The 26,877-nt window shown below is 41.2% G+C and overlaps 1 protein-coding gene across 2 annotated transcripts; it reads left to right on the top strand.

Moving 5' to 3' along the window:
• The first annotated feature begins 2,510 nt into the window (after positions 1-2,510).
• LOC124152833 (mitochondrial amidoxime-reducing component 1-like) lies at positions 2,511-26,181 on the top strand. 2 transcript variants are annotated; one of them, XM_046525883.2, is made up of 7 exons: positions 2,511-2,773; positions 7,457-7,639; positions 18,082-18,253; positions 19,330-19,470; positions 20,506-20,570; positions 21,857-21,931; positions 24,763-26,181. In XM_046525883.2, exons 1-7 carry the CDS (start codon positions 2,544-2,546, stop codon positions 24,872-24,874), a joined length of 978 nt encoding a protein of 325 aa, XP_046381839.1. In that variant the 5' UTR covers positions 2,511-2,543; the 3' UTR covers positions 24,875-26,181. The 2 variants fall into 2 exon arrangements, with proteins under 2 accessions (XP_046381839.1, XP_046381838.1); XM_046525882.2 differs by having other exon boundaries at positions 18,079-18,253.
• Positions 26,182-26,877: the final 696 nt, after the last annotated feature.

The following is a 26,877-nucleotide window of genomic DNA, read 5'->3' as shown; positions in this document are numbered from 1 at the left end:
GTCAAAGGGAAGCTACTCTTACCCTAGTCTATGAGACGTCGCAGCCACGGTCAGACGGTGTTGACAGTCGGTCTGTCCTGTCATAACGTTAAGAAGTGCAGTCAGATGTACACACAGCGACAAAACGAAACAAGGTAACAATTCAAACATATTTCGGCCAAATCCAACTATTTTAATTTGTGGAGAAGGTTTCAAGCCGAAGAGGTCTACAAGCACAGATATGGCTACTGATCCCGCTTGGCTAGGCCTCGTGCCCTCGCAAAATTGTTTCGAAATTTATATATCCAAATTGCCAAAACTTATAAAATGCCTTAGCTACGTCACAGTTAGACACTGATTTTCAGTATATTAGACTGTTCTTTTGATAATGATAGCAATTATCCCTGTAGTTTATCCAGATTCCCGATGGTTAATTCTGACTCGATCGCCGAATGACGAGGGCGACGCCATGTTTGTTTATAAACAGTGAAAGTAGTCCCTACTTGACCTTTGATATTTGCATCTCTATCCGCATATGACCCCAACGGATATCGTTTTTATCCGCTGGCTTTATCCTGCCGAGAAACCTACCCATTATATGATAAAAATGGTTATTCGACAGTGATGTATTTGAAACGGGCATCATATAGATGTGTTTACCGTGTTTCGAAGACTGTTTCCAGCTTAGTAAAGCTTTAATACCGGTGATACCAATTCAAATTTCTAAGTGTATACTTTCCTTTGCTCAACCCTGTACATGAGCTTTGGTTTGGTTTGTTTGTTGTTTGAGACCGCACTCAGCAATATTCCAGCTACATGACGGCGGTCTGTAAATAATCCAGTCTGGACCAGACAATCCAGTGATTGACAATCCGATGACATGCATGAACCAAGTCAGTGAGCCTGAGCCTGATCCCGCAAGCATATTCGCCCTTTACGGCAAGCATGGGTTGCGGAAGACCCATTCTTGAAGTCCCATTAATAGAGACGTGAAAACATAACTCACTAACTGACTCTATGTACTATTCAGGGGAATCAAGTACTTTGCTGTGGCCAAGACAGTTGGAGTGAGTGAGTATGGTTTTACGCCGCTTTTAGCAATATTCCAGCAATATCACGGCGGGGGACACCAGAAATAGGTTTCACACACTGTACCCATGTCGAGAATCGAACCCGTGTCTTCAACATGACGAGGGAATGCTTTAGCCATTAGGCTACCCCACCGCCCCCAGTAGTAGCAGTAGTAGTAGTAGTTGTTGTACTACTACTAGTAGTAGTAGTTGGGATACGATGTCATGCATCAACCAACCAGGCTACCCCCACACCGCTAAAACAGTAAGAGGACATGTGAATGATACATGATGCAAGATACAAGATTGAAGATGTAGAAACAGTGTTAATATTTTATAAACTATATAAACAGATACATAAGAAGTCAGGATAACAACACAAAGTATCAATATAAAATATTACGGTATGATCTTGGGTTATCTATAGTAAGTACTTCAGATTTATTTTAAGTTGTATACATGATAGAAGATTATTTCTAAGTTACCTGGTTCATTATTTGAAAAAATGTAGACTAAATATTTCTGTGATGTTAAGGCTTTCAAAATAATTATTTTTTAAGGAATCAGAAATAAACAGGGATTGCCCTACATCTGCAACCCATTCTTGCCGTAAAAGGCGACTATGCTTGTCGTAAGAGGCGACAAACGGGATCGGGTGGTCAGGTTCGATGCTCATGATGTCAATCACTGGATTGTCTGGTCCAGACTAGATTATACCGACCGCCGTCGTACAGCTGGAACATTCCTGAGTGCGGCGTTAAACAACAAACAAACAACATCTGTATATTTGCTATGATTAGAAGGAATGAGTTCGAGAACGGCTGTTGTATGTCGCAATATACTTCTGTCATGCCGCCTCTATCTAGGGCATGTTGGGATCCTGAAAAGCATTGATCGGAGGGTTTTATTTTTACGATTTTGATTTGAGACCATTTGAGAATTGTTATGAACTACGATTTCAATTAACATGACTAATGATCATCGATTTTATTTAGGGGGCGGTCGGGTAGCCTAGTGGTTAAAGCGTTCGCTCGTCACGCTGAAGATCCGGGTTCGAATCCCGACATGGGTACAATGTGTGAAGCCCATTTCTGGTGTCCCCCGCCGTGATATTGCTGGAATATTGCTAAAAGCGGCGTAAAACCAAACTCACTCACTCACTCACGATTTTATTTAGAAACGTGACAGGCAGTTCACGTGTGATCGTTAATGATGCAGTTACACGATTTTAAATTTCATTTTAATACCAATGTGACTCTAGACTTCATAGCAACGGATCACATTGCATAGCAACACACATCAAATGTGTTCTGATGTCACAGGTCCGATGTATCCTTTACATATCTCTGTTATGATTTCATAAATCACTACAAACAATAATTCTACACAGCCACATGGGCTGTGGCATGGGTAACCTACTAACCGACTTCCAAGGGCGAAGTTACACGACTGCAGCATGCGGGCCACGCCAATCAAATAGACCCAACTCCCAACATGGCGGGCGCGGATATCGAACCAGTCGCTGTGTTCTTTACGTTAGCTGCAGGTGTCGTGATTAAGTACATATTGTCAGCGATCGTGGGCTCCAGAAAGAGAGAATATGAGTTGGTGGGAGAGGTGGCGAGTTTAACATGCTACCCGATCAAGTCGTGCGGGGGTTTCAACGTCGAGAGCGGAAATTGTACGAATCTAGGTCTCCAAGTTGAAAACGGCGTTATAGACAGGTGAGGACAGCGTTATAGATGAGGCAAAACGATTGTGGAAGATAGTTGAGATTTTGGTTCTAATCAATTTTTATTTGTTTGTTTGTGTGTTGTTTAACGCCGCACTCAGCAATATTCCAGCTATATGATGGCGGTCTGCAAATAACTGATTCTCGACCAGACAATCCAGTGCCTGACACCATGAGCATCGATCTACGCAGTTGGGATGCAATTGACATGCATCGGCCAAGTCAGCGAACCTGACCACCCGATCCTTTTACTCGCCTCTTACGAATAGCAGAATCGCCTTTTACGAGAATGGATTGCTGAAGACCTATTCTACTCCGGATCGTCACGGGTCCATTTTCAGTAAAATGCCATTTTCAATTAAATAATCAGATTGGTCGGTCTTAATTACATATTTTATTTTCCCCAGACCTTTTATACAGAGACCATAAAAAAAAAAAATGGTCTTGAAAATGTATATGTTTGAAAAGAAGACCTGGCTTTTCTCTGAGTGATGTAAGCGTGTATGTTTGCTGTACACTTATTGTGTTCGCCCCATACAGTCTATACTTTCAGCAGGGTATTCCCCATTTTCTTCATTTTCCAGCGTATTAATGGCCTCGCTTTGAGAATGCGAAATGTGATATCTAAAACTGGCCCCTAAGAGAGATAAGCACTCTCTTCGATGACATCTAGTTCAACCGCCCCAGGAAGGCAGAGAGTAACACACAAACATGGTGTCCTGCTATGTCTGCAGTAATATTTGTGTTAGTACATTCGTCAAAGAATAACACAAAACAATATACTTCAGTATCTTTTAAATGTTATTATCACAGATAGAATCAAACTGTTATGTAAGTGACTGATTGTCAGGAAAATCATAATGTTTATGTTACATTTGTTAATTATGCTCAAAAATACACAAGGATACTATGTATTAACAACAATATGATACAACTTTTACAAACTGTCAACATCACAGATATTGTTTTCATGCATTTACAAAGATGTTATTATGTTACAGTTCCATTAATTTCAACAGGCATGAATTCTGTGATTAAAGGGGAAATATAGGTTATTAACTGAGGATCATTATCATGTTGATGAGTTTGCCATATCATGATTAAAAAATCATGATAGTGTTGAGCCCCATATTTAATTTAAGTCAGAAAATTCCATTGACATGTGTATCTGTTAAAAGAATACATGTAATATATTTAGTTGTGTCAACAAGATAGTCCAACCATGCACGAACCTCCACCAGGGCAAAATTTCCATTATTGTTATCAAAATTCCTCTCCACTATCGCTGGACAATGGTTGGTACTCTTCATTAGGAATATTTAAGTAGTCTCCATCAAAATATGTGTTAAAATCATTCCATTCATAGTCTAATGTCTAATGTCGTGAAACTATACTTTCTGTATCTGCACATGTATAGATATTATGCCACATTTGGAAGACGAGGAGTACAATGCAAACTGTATATATAGATGATTATTTCATATCTGTATGTTTAAAAATATATCACTTTCTTAATCCAATCAAGAAACAATAAAAAGAAGTATCTCCCCTGGTATTACCTTGCAATAAAAGTCTAAAAATGTATGGCAATTTGGAGCAGACGACAGTTTTCCATTTCCACAAATCCGGCGTCTTGGTTTGGTCACGTGACCTAAACACATCAACTAGAGGCTTCTGAATGTTTTTCTTCATTTGCACAGGATACAAGTGCCAATACAATTTAATAAATTGTTTACTTAGTTTTCCCACAAGACTGTAGTAATGACAGTTTGTTTTTAGCACTTGTGAGATAGAAAGATCCTGGACAAGAAGTATGTGACCCTCCAGTCACATCGTTTACCCCTAATGAAGAACTGTCCATTTGAATAGATGATATCATTATATTTACACAAAACAAAGACGATATATTTGACCTCGGGTGACAGATCTTTCACAACGATCACAGATATCAGCGATAAAGTGTAAACTGTTGACACAAAGTGAATTCCAGAACCAGCTATTTCTGAATGAAATGTTTCAGAAAGGGTGATGCTCTTTAACCAACCAGATTGCTACACTATACTAAAGCGCCACCTTTTTCTGTGATTGACTCTTTTCCAAATTCACCAACAACCAATACAAAATGTAGAATAATGCCTTATATGGCTTGAGATAAAAAGATCCTGATATTGAAGTTGAACTACAGGGAAAAACTGTACAACCGGAAGTGTGAACATATTACTTTTGGACCGTTTACTGGAGCCAGGCTGTATCATTATATCATGATAATTACTTGTAATTGGAGGTGAACCTATGATGAATTCATATGTGAAAAAGTAAGGGCTTCTTTTATTTTAACTTCTAAGTAAATAAGATATTTCTAATGACACCACTTTCTTGTTGATCAGTGGTGTTTCAACCTGGTATCAAATTACATTCTCCATAGGCGCTGTAGAACCAGAACGAGGCGGGATCCCCCTGCTATAAGCAGGCTTTACTACTGAAAGAGTAAGCTGATATTGGACATTGTAATATGTAAAAGAATAAAGGAAAAGGCATACACCTTTCAGTGTTGGATTTATTTGATGAAGCGTTCGTAAAATTCCTCCGTAATGCCTTTGATATGACGCATATTGACAGACTCGCGATGACCCCAACATGTTTTGGAATGGTTCGATACTTACAACAAAATGTACTGACGTATAACGGAAGCCTTTAGGTGTTCAGGAATGATCCAATCTGGTCTTACATTTCCAGGAAACCACATGGTCCCACCTCACTCACAGAATAGGTCTTCAGCAACCCATGCTTGCCGTAAAAGGTGACTATGCTTGTCGTAAAAGGCGACTAAAGGGATCGGGTGGTCAGGCTCGCTGACTTGGTTGATGCATGTCATCGATCCCAATTGGGTTGATCGATACTCATGATATCAATCACTGGATTGCTTGGTCCAGACTCAATTATTTACAGACCGCCGTCATATAGCTGGAATATTGCTGAGTGCGGCGTTAAACAACAAACCAATCTATCAATCTATCTAAATCACTTTCCTGCCAGTGTTAATCAGCCATGTCCGTGTTTAAAGGCAGGCGAAGAAGTATGTCCTATATTACCTTGACAAACCATTTAAGGTATGAACATAGTTTGAATTATAATGTAATAAGACACGATATTACAGAAATGTATAATTTTTTAAATTACAAATTTAGATGATAAACACATGACACATATTTCATAACAAAAACGCATATGTTCTTAAATTTGTACAGTTATTAAGATTGCTGCACATTCCATTGATGAAATTAATAATGCTATGGCGTTGATCATTATTAAAAAGGCAGCTTATGGCCATGTTTTCTTCATCCCAAACAGGGACCACCTGTGTGGTCAGGTGATGGAGCGTCTGCCCGGAGAACGGAATGTCGGGGTTCGATCCTCGTCCGTGTCATTCCAAAAGACGTTAAAACATGGTACTTGTTGTTACCCTGTCTGGGGCTCGGCATTTAGGGTATAAACAAAAACTGGTGTCTGAGTGGGGTATGTCAAGCTGCGGCATGGTATCTCAGTGGGCTAACACTATAAAATCAGCATCAGTCCGGACTAGTACAAGCAGCCATACACCCGTGCATGAACGTCGCTATATATTAGTGCAAGAATCCTGAACGGACAAATAATCATGCACTATAAACAATAGGAGTATTTGGATCTGTGTAGCGACCGGTCTGAATTGGCAGGGGAAATATACCACAAGGGAGCTGTGCCTGGTATTTTGTATGTGTGCATGGCGTAGGTGAAAAAAGTACTGTTCTCCTACTGGATCTGTTTCCATGTGCTGTGTAAGTGTAATTACCATCTTCCCGAGGCAAGGGCGTTAACTGGCTGTAAAAGTCCAGTTTCCACCCTTGCCGAACTAAACTGGAATTTCCAGGCTTCGAGCGTCGTGCCACCAGTGGCTATTACGAGTTATGTCCCTTCTATGTCCCTCATATTGACCGATCAGATTCCATCTCGCATATCACTTGCATTTGCTTCAAATATAATAGCGGCGCCCAGTCAAGACGATCTCATCATTAAGTAATAAAACGGGTCTTACCCCGCGAAGTGCATCAAATCACCTGAACACCTTGATTAAAAACATGAAAAGATTTGGGAAATATCTGTCGACACACAGTTGGCGATACACATACTTTGCAAATCCTTCAGTGGATCGAAATCTGGAGGTTGAAATCCATGTTGTTTATGAACCGGATGTCTAGTTCGTTACGCGATTTTGATTGGACTATACATAGACTCGTTAGTCCCGCCAAAATGTAACTCGGGAATTCCAGCCTATTTCGGCAAGGGTGGAAACTTATAGTCTGGTAACTCCCTTGCGTTGGGAAGATGTGTAAGTCCATACTACTGACAGAGATGAACACCAGTGGCATATCAGCGTCACAGCAGTGGTTAGTCTGTCTTACAGACCCTGATACAAATATATATCAAATACAGCCCATGCAAGTCTATAATGTTTGGCAAGTCTAGATTACTGCAGTATCTAAGAGATTTACTTGGCTCCCTTTTATCATATTTTTATTAAGATAACTGAACAACTGTTTTTTTCTGTACGATATGTTCATTTCAGAGACTAGATGTTAGTCTAAGCAGTGGTAGGTTGGTGTACCTGTGTTTCAGTGGACACTGCGTCTCATTTCAGACACTGGGTGGTCAGTGACGGCAGCTACAACATGCTGTCCTCCAATCAGATGCCTACTCTGGCCCTGGTCAGAACCAAGTGTAGCCATGGACAGTTGATCCTCGACGCTCCGGACATGCCGACTCTCACGTTGCCGGCGTCCCCCGTCGTTTTAAGAAGCAAAGTTGTGAACGTTGTCAGCAGGTATGTCGGGCTCTCGTTATGTTAGGCTTGTCGTGCAGGGTCGGGACACCGCGTGGGGTCCGGTACGTCAGGCTTGTCTTGCAGGGTCAGACTGACATTTAGTCCCAGAAATAAAGTTATCTTTTTAAAAAATATGTATCTACAAAATAAAAAGAATGAAATCCAAATGAAGCACAGATGAATCCTTAATTTCAGAGGGCTGAGGCAATCTAAACTTTCGAAATCATTCTAGATTTAATTTTTTTCTCTCTCGGGTCTATGAGACAGACTAGTGCAGGGTCGGTACACCACGTGGGGCCCTGTACGTTAGGCAGGGTCGGTACACCACGTGGGGGTGAGGTACGTTAGGCGGGGTCGGTACACCACGTGGGGCCCGGTACATTAGGCAGGGTCGGAACACCACCTGGGACTGTATAGAGAACATATGTGATGGAAATTTTCGTGTGAGAAAAATCGTGAAATTTAACCAGTCAAAAATATACTTTAGATACATACTGCTGTGAGAGGTTCTTCAAAATAACACCAAAGGCCCGGGATTTACATAGAAATGACTCGAGCAGCATGTATTCAAGGAAAATAAGACACAACCAAAATAATGTGATGACGTTGCAGGAATCCCTTATTGACAAGGGAAGGCTTAACACTTCTCAGCCGTACCATAGAGTGAGTGAGTAAGGTTTTAAGCAGGGTACACCAGAAATGGGCTTCACACATTGTACCCATGTCGGAAATCGAACCCGGGTCTTCGGCGTGACGAGCGAACGCTTTAACCACTACCCGACCGCCCCCTTACCAAAGAAGAGCGAATGGCACTGGACAAAATATCATCCATTCCAAACAATCCAAAACTTGGAAATACCACCATTCCAAATGGAAATATGACCATTCCAAAATTTGTCAAGGTCATATTTCCAAGCTTGGATTTGTTTGGATTTGTTTGGATATGTTTGGATATGTTTGGATACGTTTGGATACAACATGTCATAATCATATCTCTTAAACGTTGTACAACTTTTGACCTTATGTGAGATTAGTAATGACATGAAAGTAAATAATTAAGAGTATTTTGGCACTATTTACCACGAAAAGACCAAATCATGAGCAAATTTAACCAAAAGAATTTCTGTCATTTGAAGTGGCTACTCTTTATATTTAATTTCTTATCTTCCTTGTCTATAATCATATGACATTGACTATGAACTTTGAACAATTAAACAAATATTTTGTTTTCCCATACCGACTTACGGTTGTCGTAGTACAAAGGCCGTTTCGAGAATAGAGGGCCTCATTATTATAATTTGAACTAATATACATATGTACATAATAGTACTAGGTATAAATGAATTTTGATAAGTGTTCGTACAAGAATATAAACTTCGAATTATCTCGGATTTATGCGCAACACATAGGACTGGAAATTTTATAATTGGTCTGGAACTATCTGACGGTAATTCAAAACAGGGAACAAGATTTCGTCAAATGAATCATTGAGCCAGGAATGCAACGATTTAAATGCTGACAAAATGAATAAACATATCTGGAACAGAGTAGACTGTTCATGCGGACAATTATATGCTACGTCTATTGCCAATGAAGTTTATCACCCAATAGTATAGCATTTGTTTCATATAAAAGATAGAAGCCAAATAAATTGGACAATTAGTTGTTATGAATTAGCTTTACCTCTGTGACATATTACGCAACTAAAGGTGAATACATTTATCAAATAATCTATTACAGTAATTAACCTAGTGTCCTTATTTATACACAATTTAATTACGTATTTGGGTACAATATATAATACACATATACACGGAATGATTTCTTATTTTGTCAATTTAATCATAACCCAAATCATACAAATCGAACATGTGAAAATAAAAGTAGTGACTAACTTACTTACTTACTTTGGAGATTTAACGTGCGCTTTCCGACTGATGCGTATTTCGCACACGGGCCCGGCCAGGCCATTTAATGTGTTTCCGAAAGTGGCGAAAGTGGTCTGTGCAACCCAAGAGGGGGGTTTAGGGATTGCTTATATAGAATTTGGGAATTTTGAGATTTGGAATAGATGCCGATGGGGTTGGGGAGGAGAACTAAGGGAGCTGGGTATGGTGGATGTTTGTTTGTTTATGTGATTTTGATTTGGTAGGTTATTGTGTTTTTAGATGCGTTTTATTAGTTCCGTTTTTATTAAGAATACGCCTAAGGCCTTGAAGTTTTCTAGTTTATTTTGTGGGTTTAGTATTGCTTCTAGAGTGAGAGCCTTGTTTAGATTGAGGGTGGTTTGTAAAGGGGTTCGGTGCGTTAGGTAGTGTGTGCAGTGGATGAGTGCGTGTTCTGGGGTTTCTGGTTGTTTGCAGTGTGGGCAGTTACCTGTAGTGTGTTTCTTAATTTTTTTAGGTGGTTATTTAGATTGTAGTGTCCTGTTTGGAGTTTCGTGATTACTCTGACTTACTTTATGATCAAGAGGGGGGGGGGGGGGGGGGGGGGGGGCGGTCGGGTAGCCTAGTGGTTAAAGCGTTCGCTCGTCACGCCGAAGACCCGGGTTCGATTCCCGACATGGGTACAATGTGTGAAGCCCATTTCTGTGGTCCCCCGCCGTGATATTGCTGGAATATTGCTAAAAGCGGCGTAAAACCATACTCACTCACTCACGATCAAGGGTATAAATACTCAATTGTATCTATTAATCCTAATAGTATAACAATAAATCCTGTGTATTTACTGAGCATATTTAGATACATCCGGATCTACGACCGCAGTCATATAATCAATCAAGGAAAGTATATTAGATTGAATTAAAAATGTGCTATCGCTAAAACAAAATTTTCCGTTATCCACGTAAGCCTAAACCTGGGAGAAATAAAGTTCTGTTCTGTTCTGAAGACGCCGTCATGATTAGTTGGCGCCGGTCTTGACTGTCCAATCAACGTGAATATACAAACCGTGATGTTGCTTGACCAGTTGATGACACCTGTCAAACTCAAAGTGCCCCTGGTCCTCCACCCACCATGTGTAATACTTTAGCGCACTTGATTGTTTTATTTGCAGTTATATCACTGTTAGGCTGAGTGATGAGAGAATACATTTTGTTGTTTTTGTTAACGATCGTTTCCACTTTCAACGTGGTAACCTTATAAGTGACTAACTTTTTTATCATGATGAAATGAAACATATTAAGATAATCAGAGGGACTGATGATCGCATTTTTCGCATAAATGTCATGCTCGCATTAATTTCATGATTTACTGAAGATGGATTTGAACATTTCTGAGCAACGATCATGTTTAGGTAAGGGAAGTAAATCTTGTCCCCGCTTGCAATTGGATTCAATTAAAGTCAAACACTTTTACTGTATTTTCTTAAGAAAATCTCTGTTAGAAGTGCTGGGTCCAACTTGGCCCGGGCTGTCAAAATCAACTTAAACCTCACAGATGTATATTCAAATGTATTCACATCTATAAACGAGTATAATATCTACCTATATACCACTTTAAAGTGTCTCCGTTCGCTGTATTTAAAGAAAACAAGGTGCTCAAAGTGAAGCCCTTTCCCATCTACATTCTCAACATACTCTCTATCTGAAGTGTTTGGCTTGTGTTGGGTCCGACTTGGCCCGGGCTGTCAAAATCAACTTTAAACTCACAGATGTATCATCAAATGTGATTATATCTATACCTTGATTTCTTTAAATACGATGTAATGTGACGGGAACATAAACATTATAATGATAATGATGATGATAGTTGTTTATGACGAGGATGATCACCATATTTTAACGTCTATGGTGTAATTAACAAGGAGGTCTTTCATGATTGAATTTAATCGTGCACTATTGCACATATTTATTTATCTGAAGATCCTCTTGTGAAGCATGTCTAGACTGAAAACAAGTCATTCAATGGATTTTCCTAAACGACCTATTGATGCAGTACTGAATATCAATGTTAATGTTTATTTTGTTTATGATGCTGGACGGTACAGAAATGAGTGTCAATCAAGCGAAGTGCCATCTCAAATCGACCCAGAACCGGTCACTTGCCACTCGAAAACGTCAATGTGTGATTTTGTGTCAAAGTTGATGTCCAGCTTGACACAAACACAGTATCTTTGGCATGGTTCGATCCTCTTGTTACCGTAATGTGTGGTTTTGACTCCGAGACCATCAATGGTACGACCCAGAATATGCAGAGGGCGTCGTGGGAAATGATAATTACATATAAAATTCTTTGGAATACGCCAACGTACAGAGTCAGACGTATCGAAGCGAGCAAACCTGATATAGTCCTTTTTGATAAATCCAATGAAACCATTGTATGACCGATTTATCTGTTTCTTTTGAAACTAAGGAGATTCAGGAGAAACAAGGCAAAGACAGTATGAGGACCGTACTAACGAAATGTCAAGCTAGCTTCCCAAGTTGTTATACTCGCCATTCATGACAAGAAAAATCCCGTTTCCTGACCCTTAAAATAGTGTTTATATTAATTAAAATGCACTGCAGTGACTTAAACGCTGATAAGTTTAGACGACATGTATCAGACATATCAGACTGCACTTGTGGGTATCACTTTGAAGACGCAATTCACTTTTTCTATACCTGTCAAAAATACCATAATATCAGAAACACTATGTACTTCTACACACATGGGTATGATTTAAAAACGATATTACATGGCAATAGTTCAGTTAGCAGTTCTACAAACATGACTATTCCTAAATCAGTTCACGATTTCAATGTCAAAAGCAAAAGATTCGAGTAGCTTAATTTTATGCATGTAGTAATGGAAAACTGCTATATCTTATTTCACAGACACCACTTTTATTGGCTTCATATATTTCATTTGTTTATGTTTATGTTTAGCACTACCTTACATATAATCTGATATTACCTGGAGAGGTATTTACATAAGCAAGTTTTGCTTGTTTACCGATCCAGATTTCTTTTGAAATAAAAATATGTTTAAACCATATTCGAAATATTCCAGTGTCCATTCCGTCCACTATTCTTGAAGGATAATGATGACGTAGACGACAAAAACGACAACGACAACAACGACACCAACGATGTGCTGGATTGACTTTCAGAAAGCATATGATTCTGTCTGTTTGGGAATGTTTGGACATGTTGTAGAAATTTACGTCAGTGTCCACATCGTTCACTATCCTGGAAGGTGTATCTTGCCACATATGTTAGCGGGTAGAGACACAAAACCAAATAAAGACATGACACATGTGTATGCATACAATTTGGAATAATATGGACAGTTTCAATCTAGACACATTCCACATTAAGCCATGTTATATCATGTTTACACTGCTGTTTTATGTATGAGAACACAAGAAAGTACGTATTTGTCAGTCATTCAAATCTCGGGTTCAGCAAAAGTTTTCGTTTCTATTTTTAGTAAAAACCGTTAAGAGTTTTGCGATCAGGGTGTTAGTTGTCAATTTTAGGTGCTTAAAATGCACTTTTTAAAATTAATAATTAAATTAACCGGACAATAACCTCATGATTGACTATTACTTTTGTTACAAACGACTTGTTAGACACACACAAGCTGTAACTTTCTATTTATGTTCACTTTGTATTTGTATTTGATGTAATATGTACAAACATATTATTTAAATAATGTCTATATCGATGACGTCACATCCTTCATTTCAATATGTAATTATGTTGTATGGGAGCGGTGTTAACATAAGCTGTAAAGCTTGTTCACCAATCCCAACTCATTTCAATGAACAAAATATGTTTAAACCAAAATGCAATTTAATGAATCCTTGGAGTCTGTAACCTTGAGAAACCTTGTAATGTTATTAATACAAAAATCAGTAAAAGGTAAAGCATATATTTTGTGACCGGAACTAGCATGTTCGAGGTAAAGCTTACGTTTTGTGTACCATCAAAAGCATGACAGTGATGACATTTCCTCAAAACATGACAAAATCCCTATCATCCACAACATGAGAGATATTGACCAAGAATGTGTGTACCGAACTCTCGAACCTATTCTCCGATCACGACCGCCTCACCATAAAAATACATATAGATTTGGACCTGTGAAGATCAGGGTTAGAACAGATCTTCAGCAACCAATGCTTGTATTAAAAGGTGACTGCGGTTGTCGTTAGAGGCGACTTACGGGATCGGGTCGGTTGTCAGGCTCGCTGACTTGGTTGATTGGATGCATGTCATCTTATCCCAATTGTGTGGATTGATGCTCGTGATGTCAATCACTGCATTGTCAGGTCCAGACTTGATTATTTGCACGACCTCCGTCATATAGCTGGCATATTGCTGAGTGTGGCGTTAAACAAAAGAGCATATAAATTTAACCCCTTATTTCAAATTCGAGATAAAAATACATAGCGCCATCTCGAACTCCCAATATGACTTTACAATAGAACTGTGTACCATGATATCGAAGTTTGAATTTGCCACCGTGACAGCTTTAAGAAATCTTAATTAGAATTTTACTTAACTGTAAACAATTCTCCTCGATACAGGTTGAGGAATCTGTAATGAAGTCAAAGAAAGTGATCATTTGCAACATTGTCAAACTTAGTTTCACCCACAGAAACCACGGACCTTTTTCGCAAAAATAAAATTCAACTCAATCCTTCACTTGTTTTTCTGTCACAATGTTTATTGATTATTACCTGCGAAATACATTTCAAATAGTCATCGAGATACAATTCAATTAGCTACACCTTACACCTGTTGTATTCTGAATTGATCGTCTATGCAATCGTATTTCTATGGATCTATAATACACAGTCTGTTACTCAGATTTATTTCGCTAATTGACTCTCTACATAGGTAAACAGGGACATTTATTTTACATGCAAACAACATGTTATTCAGGAAAATATAATTACATGATAGGGGTTTGTGAACACACAAATAATTATTTATTCAAACACCTCTTCCTTTAAAAAACTTATATATTAACACACACAAATGGTTTTTACAAACAATACTTGATTTTATGCTTCCAAACAAACCACACGCAAGCCATTGTTGAATTTTAAAATATAGCCAAGGTAAATGTATCCACAATCATATTTAATCACAAATATCGTTCTGTTCTATATAAATGTAACAAGTGAACTAACCATTTCAGTGGATCTCAACATGGACAAAACTGTTGGAGATGTTCAATGAGTGAATGTTTATTTAATGAAGTAAAAACCTAGATTCTTTCTTTTGGTAAATACATGTAGCTGTACATCTTATAGATGTTCCAAGAGAAAATAATATAATATCTACCTATATACCACTTTATAGTGTCTCAGATCGCGGTATGTAAAGAAAGCGTGCCCTTTTCCCTCTACATTGATGATACATCTGTGTGTTTAAAGTTGATTTTGACAGCCCGGGCCAAGTCGGACCCACCACAAGCCAAACACTTTTGATAGAGACTATGTTGAGAATGTAGATGGGAAAGGGCTTCACTTTGAGCACCTTGTTTTCTTTAAATACGATGTACTGTGACATTATAAAGTGGTATATAGGTAGATAAAATACTAATCGATAGATGTGAACCCATTTCATGTTACATCTGTGAGGTTTAAGTTGATTTTGATAGCTCGGGCCAAGTCGGACCCAACACTTCTAACAGAGATTTTCTTATGAAAATACAGTAAAAGTGTTTGACTTTAACGGTTCGGTTTTCTTTAAATGCGGTACACTATGGCATTATAAAGTGGTATATAGGTAGATATAACACTGATCTATAGATGTAAATACATTTGATGATAAATCTGTGTGTTTTAAGTTGATTTTGACAGCCCTGGCCAAGTCGGACCGAACACTTGTGAGACTGTTGAGAGTATGGGGAGAAGAGGTCTACTTTAACCAACGTGTCTGCTTTATACACGATCAGCAGTGACATTAATAAATGGTATTTACATAGATATATAGTACTATCCTATAAATATAAACGCTATGCCGACAGATGGAAATTTGTATCGCGAAAGCTAGAAGTATTTGATACGTTTCAAATCTTATTTCGCTTAACGATTGCTCTTTTACATGTTACCTAGATCAGCGACGCTTACACACAGCTCCACTGTCTGGTTTTCAAGCGATTTACTCCGAAATACCTAATTATGTTGCACGTTTTTGGTTGGTGATTGTTCAGTAATGTCATGTGTGTATGTTGCATCAATAATATGTAGGTATGATCGCCGATAATGAAGTAATTAGCCAATAACACTTTGGCCCGTCTTGGCCCGGCCCGGCCCGACTTTGAGGCAATGCCCAGCTGCCGCGGTAATTAAGGGCTTGAATGTTTTTGTGAAGGCAGTTAGAGCAGACGAATTTCCCCCCTCGCTGTATAATGACGGTCGCTAACCATATATATGTATTTTTCGTGTTTTGGGCTTGATTTGATTGTCAATTGGTGAAAACAAATGTTCATTTGTGAAAGCAAACCCTTTCCCCCTGAACGTTAAAAGACAGGAGACTTTGTTTTTGTCTGAAATATCAACGTTGAAGTCGTTTATATATTCGGAAATCCATATTATGGTAAATATTTATTCAATGCATATCCTGTTTTGTATATATGTATATATTATTATGTCAATATGGACAATGGTAAAAGTTTAAGTGCTATTCGAAAATGTATGTAAATCTGCTTCGTGATGAATGAAGCATGGCAATAAATGTATGCATCTGATTCTTCATTTGTTCTGTATTCGTTTCGTTAATGATGATCACTCTCACAGATTATTTTTTGATAAGAGGATAGGACTTTAACTGGAGAATATATATATAAGTATAGGCTGTCTGTGCACATGTGGTGAAACTGATAACTCATTGATTTGATAATCGGGACTTGGAAATCATAGTCTGTCATTAAATTGATTTTAAAATATATGGTTTTGACTGTAGCACGTCCTGACATGATAATATTATATTGTGAACAACTTATCTTATCTTATGTTAAGTTAAACAATTATTGATAACTTCCTGAATTCCAATTGTTGTGTGAACAGAATTATTCAAAGCTCTGGCGTGAGACAACAATAAATTAGATGTTACCAAAGATTGTCCATTTTATGATCTTAGGCACATGTCGGCGCACTTACATGTGAGCCGTCTAGACGACTGTCTGTTTTGTAATTAAATGGCAGCCGCCATCCAGCCGAAAACTTAATCTATTATTGTCTTGTCGAGTCAAGTGCGGGTCTCTCTTTCACCTTAGGGAGAATGCGACTGTAAAAGCTCCTCGCTAGACAGACAAGTAGTGAATGTTTGAGATAAGTTTTTTATTTATTATATATAGTTTAAACTCAATAGATAATTCATAGTCTTTTTATTGTTCAAATTACTAATAAAACATATTTTAACTTGTTCCTTTTAAACATACTTCCAAACAATTCCAAACATTTCCTGTGTTGGAAATATGTTTGGAAATGTTGCCAATCTAATTTTGGATTTTCCGTAAAGATCGATCCTTCCAAGCTTTGGAAAGGTTGGAATGGGCGATCTTTCCAAAGCAATCCAACGTTCATTCCAAATTGGAATGGACGCTCCTTGGTCTTGTGTGGTATGGGGATGATTGACAGTTATTCTCAGGTTGGTTTTAGAATTATATTCTCACAGTTATACATTTTTGTATTCTTCAATGAAGAACAGAATCTTTCCCAATAATATTTTGTATGGAATATATTTGTTTCTTTCTGTCAGAAATCAATGTACTTTATGGTCGTTACGCTTCTCGGAGAGCTTGTGTTGGATTTTGAGGGTAGAGTGCAGGAGATAATGCTGATAATGTTGTATTGGGGGGCACGGGTGGCCCAGTCGTCTAAGGCGCCGCGATTCGCTGTGCAGAGTTGCGTCCCTTGGGCACGCCAGAAACCTATGATTGTTGGTTCGAATCCCGGGTCGCCACGATTATGTTTCTAGATTTGTCAGCACCATACCCGTGCTCTTGGGTTTAACCGAAGAGGTAAACGTCTGAGACCTGCATCACTTCGGGCTTTCTGCCCACATTAAGCTGACACGCCTAGACATAACTGTAATACTGTTAAAAGCGGTGTTAAACCCAACTCACTAATGTTGTGTTAGTATTGTGTATTATATTTCAGTGTTATTCCTACAATATTACACGAGAGGTTTATCAGTGAGTAGCCCCATCCCCCTTTATGAAAAACAAATGTATGATGATTAAAATTATCTGAGAGATGATTTTGATATTTTGGACCCTTATTGGATTGCTAAAATTGCTGGATCCGCCTTTGAGCTGGGTATGGGAGGCAAACCCAACAGGGCGCAGAAGGTAGACTTTTTCATGGGTGAAATGACGACAATATCGTCAAACCTCGGATTCGAACCCCAGACCAGTTAGGACACGCATCTCTATGCGGCCACCCTTGGTGTTATTTGTCTGTATATATCCCTTGTGTAACCCACCCTATTCTTTCAGCAGCGGCAAGACCCAGCTCGAGGGTCTGGACTGTGGGGAGGAACCAGCCAGCTGGTTCAGCAAGTACCTGGGGCGGGAGGGGGTCAGGCTGCTCCACTCAGCCCCCGGGCTACAGAAGAGGGACATCACACAGGAGAAGAAGGCCTGGGGGAGTCCGGCTATTGCTGGCGACCAGGTGGGTGGTGAATAACAGGTTACTGGGTGATGTCAGGTGGGCGATGGATAACAGGTGACTGGGTAATGTCAGGTGGGCGGTGAAAAACAGGTGACTGGGTGATGTCAGGTGGGTATAACAGGTGACTGGGTGATTACAGGTGGGGATAACAGGTGACTGGGTGATTACAGGTGGGGATAACAGGTGACTGGGTGATTACAGGTGGGGATAACAGGTGACTGGGTGATGTCAGGTGGGGATAACAGGTGACTGGGTGATGTCAGGTGGCGGATAACAGGTGACTGGGTGATGTCAGGTTGGTGGTGGATAACAGGTGACTGGGTGATGCCAGGTGGGGATAACAGGTGACTGGGTGATTACAGGTGGGGATAACAGGTGACTGGGTGATGTCAGGTGGTGGATAACAGGTGACTGGGTGATGTCAGGTGGGTGGTGGATAACAGGTGACTGGGTGATGCCAGGTGGGGATAACAGGTGACCGGGTGATTACAGGTGGGGATAACAGGTGACCGGGTGATGTCAGGTGGGGATAACAGGTGACTGGGTGATTACAGGTGGGGATAACAGGTGACTGGGTGATGCCAGGTGGGGATAACAGGTGACTGGGTGATTACAGGTGGGGATAACAGGTGACTGGGTGTTGTCAGGTGGGGATAACAGGTGACTGGGTGATTACAGGTGGGGATAACAGGTGACTGGGTGATGTCAGGTGGCGGATAACAGGTGACTGGGTGATGTCAGGTTGGTGGTGGATAACAGGTGACTGGGTGATGTCAGATGGGGATAACAGGTGACTGGGTGATTACAGGTGGGGATAACAGGTGACTGGGTGATGTCAGGTGGGGATAACAGGTGACTGGGTGATTACAGGTGGGGATAACAGGTGACTGGGTGATGTTAGATGGCGGATACCAGGTAACTGGGTGATGTTAGATGGCGGATAACAGGTAAGTGGGTGATGTCAGGTGGGTGTTGGATAACACTTTAGTGGCTAATGACACACGACAAGGTGATGTCAGATCAGTGGTTGATTGTCTGTCAGACTGCCCTGTAACACTCGAGTTCCATGTTGTCAGGCCGCGTACAGCGACTTCTGTGCCTACCTGTTGATGTCGGAGACGTCCCAGGCGGCGGTCAACGAGCAGCTGCAGGAGCCTCTCTCCCTCCAGAGCTTCAGACCGACCATCGTGGTCAAGGGAAGCCGACCATACGACGAGGTAAGCTCAGTATCTCAGTGTGTCGTATCTATCCCTGGATTTTGTAGTGGGTGAACACATGGAAACCACAAATATAGGATCCTGGCATGTTGAGAAACGCAACTCTGTATTGCGTCGCATTTGACGACTGACGTTCGCTCAGCAAGGGCGACAGAAAGAACCCCTTCTTCTTCTTGACAGTCACAGGAAGTCATATAGGTTGAAAACGTCCTACCCTAGAAAGAGTTGAATACTTTTAGTGGCGGACATTTTTGAATGAGTTGAATACTTTTAATGTAGACCGGCGGACATTTTTGAACGATGTGAATACTTTTAATGTAGACTGGCGGACATTTTTGAACGATGTGAATACTTTTAATGTAGACCGGTAGACATTTTAGAATGAGTTGAATACTTTTAATTCTGACCGGCGGACATCTTAGAAAGAGTTGAATACATTTATTAGAGACCGGATGACTTCTAAGAACGAGCTGGATACCTTTAATACAGACATGCTTCAGTGTGCTGTGTGATTTAACCGCCATGTCTATTGTGACCAACTCGTGTTATTCCGGGACAAGCTGAACAGCGACTCGTGCCCCATTTTTGCGACTGGGTTCCGTCTGAGCGCAAACGGGCATAATTAAAAGAATTGTCAACTCGTTGCCTAATGATTCACATATATGTCCCTCATGTCATATATATTCCAGCTGCTATTTAAAACACATCTGGACTTACTACATTTTTACAGTATGATTGGATTTTTTTTACTGTATCTAGGGTATATTTTTAGATGCAGGACATGTGTTAAATCAAAACATATTTCTGAGCATTCGTGACTAACTCGTGTTATTCCGTGACAAGCCGACCATCTTGCAGGTTACGGAAAGGGGCTAGTGGTGACGAATGATTTCTGAGGGATTCTTTACGAGTCATACGCGCATTCTGATTGGTTTGTCGTATTTTCCCACATTACATTCATCGATAAGGGGACGAACCTTCTTGCATGTTACGGAAAGAGGCGAGTGGTGACGAATGCGCCATGTCGTGTTTCAGGACGAGTGGCAGTCGGTAAAGATCGGGGACAACGCCGTGCTCCGGACATTGTATTGTACCCCGAGGTGTGTATAAGTGGGCGAACCTAAAACAAACTCAGCCTGTTCAACGAACATGATTTTAAAGCCGCGTGTCTGCTTAATGTCGGAAGAAAGCCTAAGTTATGCAGGTCTCAGACGTTTACTACCTCGGTGAAACCTACGAGCACGGGTATGGTGCTCACAAACCTAGAAACATAATCGGGGCGAACCGGGATTCGAACCCACAATCATAGGTTTCGGGCGTGCCAAAGGGACGCAACTCTGCACAGCGAATCGCGGCGCCTTAAACGACTGGGTCACCCGTGCCCCCGTGAAACCCAAGATCACAGGTACGATGACGGAGAGGATAAAACCCCGGAACGAATGTGGGATTTGGACAACTGATTATGGGCGCTCCTGGCGGCTGTTCAGGTTACAGGAAACATGGGGATTGTAGAATAGAATGTAGAATGTAGTATAGGATTGTGGTAAGATAATTACCCCCGAGTGTTTTTTTAAAAAGAAATATATTAACACAGGTCGATAAAGGTTCAAAACCCAGAGGATAACTGTTAATGACAAATATTAATACATTTGATTTCAACAGACAAGGGTGAGATTATGTTTGTCATCGAAAATCATTTTTTCCGTTTTTTTTCGGTTTAAAACAGTATTAACCAACGATATATCCGGTTGAAACCTATTTGGAATGGTACCATTTTGTATGCCTCCTAGACGAAGCGATTGTTGCCTGGGTAACCACATTTGGAGTATAACGGTTCCACTCTTACCGATACCATCTGGTTACTTCAGCGAGTTGTAACTAAAATACTGTTTAAAGCAGGGCTGAAACCACTCACTCACTCAAGTTGCTGGTCACATTGTGAGGCTATGATAACCTTAAACGAAGTATACCTAGTTCTGGGGGCACGGGTGGCCCAGTCGTCTAAGGCACCGCGATTCCATGTGCAGACTTGCGTCCCTTGGCCACGCCAGAAACCTATGATTGTGGGTTCGAATCCCGGTTCGCCCCGATTATTTTTCTAGGTTAGTCAGCACCATACCCGTGCTCGCGGGTTTCACCGAAGAGGTAAACGTCTGAGACCTGCATCACTTCGGGCTTTCCTCCCACATTAAGCTGACACGCCGTGATATAACTTGAATACTGTTAAAAGCGGCGTGAAACCAACTCACCCACTCACTCACTATACCTAGTTCTGTGTTTTCTGGTATTAAATTATGAGTAAAATGATCTAAGTGATGGTTTTAGTGTTGTGCGACCCTATCTATTACAAGGATTTACCATGCATCTCACTATTGACATGTTTCAGATGTATAAAAGTTAACATTGATTTCAAAACCGGCCAACGGATTAAGGAAAACAAGCCACTGGACTTTCTGAGGACGTAAGTTTTCACCACTGTTAATAGATGATATCATTTCCATCAGATTAAAAATAAAGTATACGAAAAAGTAAGAAATACATATTTTTATATTTGTTTCACACTTTAGATTACCTAAATCAACACAGATAGTCTATTGTGATAAAATTGTTTACTTTACAGATGTAATGTTGGGTAAATACTTTTCAAATTTTTCCTTATATATTTAGGTTGTGGGTCATGAGATATATTAGAATTTCATTCCTCCATGGCGGCCATGTTGGATTTGGCAACCATATTGAATTTGTTTTGGTGGCCCCATATATGAAAATATGTCATTATCTACAACTGTGCCAAGTATCGTGCTTTTATCACAAAGTGAACAATTGACCCTACAGCTGTCATGAAACGGCTGGACCTGCACATGAACACGCCATTGACGGGAGATCGTACCAGCAAGTTTGGTCATATCGTGATAGCTTCAGATACCGTTTGAAAGCACCCGATGACTGCATATAATGATACAGTTTCCGACATGGCTCCATGGTGACTATTTCCTGTCCAACAACTGGCGGCGCGGAGACGTGTGCCAACTGTAACCATCGAACGTGTGGAGACTTCACTTCTTTCTTTACCATGTGCCAACTGTAACCTTTGAACGTGTGGAGACTTCACTTCTTTCTTTACCATGTGCCAACTGCAACCATCGAACGTGTGGAGACTTCACTTCTTTCTTTACCATGTGGCAACTTCAACCATCGTCCGAACGGAGACTTAACGTCCCCCTTGAACACGTTCCCATTAAGCAGAGCCTTGCCTTCAGACACCAACGAATATGAAACTATGCTGTTCAAGTTCAGAAAACAACAGAAAAATATGACGAAAATCACACATGGCTGCAGTCGGTTTGAATAGTGGCCAATAGTCTTCATGTTCCACAGTACACACAGTACACCCAGTACACACAGTACACACATTGGGATTCCTTGGGCTCAGTTCCTAGAGGTTGTCGTACAGTCGACTACAATGGAGGTCAGGAGGTCAGGCTGTGTACAGGGACAGTCTCAGTTCCTAGAGGTTGTCGTACAGTCGACTACAATGGAGGTCAGGAGGTCAGGCTGTGTACAGGGACAGCCTCAGTTACTAGAGGTTGTCGTACAGTCGACTACAATGGAGGTCAGGAGGTCAGGCTGTGTACAGGGACAGCCTCAGTTCCTAGAGGTTGTCGTACAGTCGACTACAGTTGACATCAGGAGGTCAGGCTGTGTACAGGGACAGCCTCAATTCCTAGAGGTTGTCGTACAGTCGACTACAGTGGACATCAGGAAGTTAGGCTATGTATAGGGACAGCCTCAGTACCTAGAGGTTGTCGTGCAGTCGTCTACAGTGGACATCAGAAGGTCAGGCTGTGTACAGGGACAGCCTCAGTTCCTGGAGGTTGCCGTACAGTCGACTACAGTGGACATCAGGAAGTTAGGCTATGTATAGGGACAGCCTCAGTTCCTAGAGGTTGTCGTACAGTCGACTACAGTGGACATCAGGAAGTTAGGCTATGTTTGGGACAGCCTCAGTACCTAGAGGTTGTCGTACAGTCGTCTACAGTGGACATCAGGAGGTCAGGCTGTGTATAGGGACAGCCTCAGTTACTAGAGGTTGTCGTACAGTCGTCTACAGTGGACATCAGGAGGTCAGGCCGTGTACAGGGACAGCCTCAGTTCCTAGAGGTTGTCGTACAGTCGTCTACAGTGGACATCAGGAGGTCAGGCTGTGTACAGGGACAGCCTCAGTTACTAGAGGTTGTCGTACAGTCGTCTACAGTGGACATCAGGAGGTCAGGCCGTGTACAGGGACAGCCTCAGTTCCTAGAGGTTGTCGTACAGTCGTCTACAGTGGACATCAGGAGGTCAGGCTGTGTACAGGGACAGTCTCAGTTACTAGAGGTTGTCGTACAGTCGACTACAGTGGACATCAGGTCAGGCTGTGTACAGGGACAGCCTCAGTACCTAGAGGTTGTCGTACAGTCGACTACAGTGGACATCAGGAGGTCAGGCTGTGTACAGGGACAGCCTCAGTTACTAGAGGTTGTCGTACAGTCGACTACAGTGGACATCAGGAAGTTAGGCTATGTACAGGGACAGCCTCGGTTCCTAGAGGTTGTCGTACAGTCGACTACAGTGGACATCAGGAAGTCAGGCTGTGTACAGGAACAGCCTCAGTTCCTAGAGGTTGTCGTACAGTCGTCTACAGTGGACATTAGGAGGTCAGGCTGTGTACAGGAACAGCCTCAGTTCCTGGAGGTTGTCGTACAGTCGACTACAGTGGACATCAGGAAGTCAGGCTGTGTACAGGAACAGTCTCAGTTCCTAGAGGTTGTCGTACAGTCGACTACAGTGGACATCAGGAAGTCAGGCTGTGTACAGGAACAGCCTCAGTACCTAGAGGTTGTCGTACAGTCGACTACAGTGGACATCAGGAAGTCAGGCTGTGTACAGGAACAGCCTCAGTTCCTAGAGGTTGTCGTACAGTCGACACAGTGGACATTAGGAGGTCAGGCTGTGTACAGGAACAGCCTCAGTTCCTGGAGGTTGTCGTACAGTCGACTACAGTGGACATCAGGAAGTCAGGCTGTGTACAGGAACAGCCTCAGTTCCTGGAGGTTGTCGTACAGTCGACTACAATGGAGGTCAGGAAGTCTGGCTCTTTAACTGGCTTATTATCCATCATGACACCCTGACGACGTGCGATGTTAATGTTTCTCTCACAAACTGATTTGCATTGTCCATCCTCCATTATCAAGACTAATATAAGATTGTGATATAAAACAAAAAAAAACGTAATAACGTTCTGTGTTGCAGGATCCGATGTGTTCCACGGTTCGGGAAGTCCCCCATTCTCGGGATCAGCTCGGCGCTCGACCAGGGCGGGAGTGTCCGAGTAGGCGACCCAGTCTACGCTATGAGGGCGTAAAAATGTGGAATGGACATTATCCGGATGACGCACGAACAGAGTCCGTTTCCTAGCTTTCCCTTTATTGTGGGGCGCTGAGAATATATTCTAGATTCATCTTGTGCTTTTCTTTACGGAATGTTTCAAGGTCTGTGCCCTGAAATTGAAAAGAATTGTAAAATTTTATGGACGGCTGTGCGCTTATTTTCAACATGAGAGGATTACGAATACTTACGATAATAATTACGAGATAGTTAAAAAGTTCAGTTTCCACCCTTGCCGAACTGGACTGGAATATATCATGGAGTTATAGTTTGGCTGGACTAACGATTCTATACATAGTCCAATAAAAATTCCGTAACGATATCGACAGCCGGTTCAACGACAGGGCTACTGCCATGCCGAATTCGTTCGATTGCAAGATTTCCAGAGCATGTGTACGTCAGATAGGCGTCGGCAGATATTTTCCAAAATGTTTCAAATGTTCAAATGCTCAAGTGATATGATGCACTTTGCGAGGTCAGACCTGTTTTATTACAATAAAGATCTTCTTTATTGATAGATCTCCAGATTATTGATTATTTTCTTGGAAGCAAATGCAAGTGATATGAGAGATGGAATCTGATTGGTCTGTATGGGGCACATTGAAGGGACATAACTCGTAATAGCAACTGGTGGCGCTACAATCGAGCTTGGAAATTCCAGCTTAGTTCGGCAAGGGTGGTAACTGGACTTTTAAAGTCAATTACTCCCTTGCCTCGGGAAGATGGTATTACACCGATTCCGTGAATTACAAGAATGCAGAATGACAGGTAACCCTGTCTGTAGTGCTCCCCGTATTCGGATCCTGCTTGTTAAGTATTGTCCAGCCAGGCTTTTGCTTGGCGTTACCCAAGATATGGCCATCTTCCGTACAAATATCCTTTTTACGGGTTTTCATGGTGTAAATTGTCGTATGTGTTTACTGCTGTGTGACGCACTGTTTGATATGGACTATACAAATTCGTCAGGTTGAATTATGTTGAATTAGTGATTTAAATAATCGAGTCTGGACCAGACAATCAAGTGATTGACATGAGCATCGAACTTCACAAATGAGATACGATGACATGCATCAACCAAGTCGGCGAGCCTGACCACCAGATCCCGTTTGTCGCCTCTTACGACAAGCCTAGTCGCCATTTTCGGCAGTCTGCCTGTGTGACCTCGTGTACATGTGTGTGTCCGTTAACTTTCGTCTTCTCCAAACCAGCTGAAGGAATGTACCTGAAACCGATGTGTTCATGGCCTTTTTAAAAAATAAAAAACCCAATGATTCAAGCTTCAAATAACCGTAATGTTTTTCTTAGAACCCACTAGGCACCGGAGCCGCTTTCACAGAGGCCCTTAACCTAAACCTAAAGGGAATATTTAAGGTGATAGTTACTTCGCCCTCAGCCCTACACTAAGGGCACCGACTGCTTTCCAAAAGCCCCCTTTTAACTGAGACCATCGTAAATAAAGACCCAAACCAGTATGACTCACCCTAAGTATTTTAATAAGCTCTCGTCCAACTCGTCAACGGTTGGTATCACTGGGTTATCTCTGAGCGCGGGGCAGGGGTGGGATTGTTTTGTGCGATGGGTATATGTGGGGCGGTGGTCTTGAGCAATGCCATGGACCCGGTTGTATCAAACTACAATGATGCAGTAAAGTGTCATCAAGTCTTCATTAACTAATTTATCATAAGATCCAGTTGTGCTAACGCTTGTCTCGACTGTCGGCTTTTCAACCGTAAATATACTATTTATAACATAAGTCGCCAACTCAGATGCAGAGTTTGGAATATGGGGGCGGGGGGGATTTGTTCGGGGAGGAATAAAAAACACCAAGCCACGACAGATTAACTATAGTCGTATGAAAACATCGTGTGTTCTTTAACTTCTTTTGTGTATAATTTGTCACTGTCGAAACAATGAAATTCACCTTCAACGTTGGATTTACACAATTTACAAAGATGGCAATCCCCATAAAGTTTAATCATT

Source organism: Haliotis rufescens, unplaced genomic scaffold (genome assembly GCF_023055435.1).
Source record: "Haliotis rufescens isolate VD_foot unplaced genomic scaffold, xgHalRufe1.0.p SCAF_3, whole genome shotgun sequence".
Taxonomy (NCBI): domain Eukaryota; kingdom Metazoa; phylum Mollusca; class Gastropoda; order Lepetellida; family Haliotidae; genus Haliotis; species Haliotis rufescens.
Note: the sequence above shows the minus strand (reverse complement) of the source record. Positions and strands in the feature narration are given on the sequence as shown.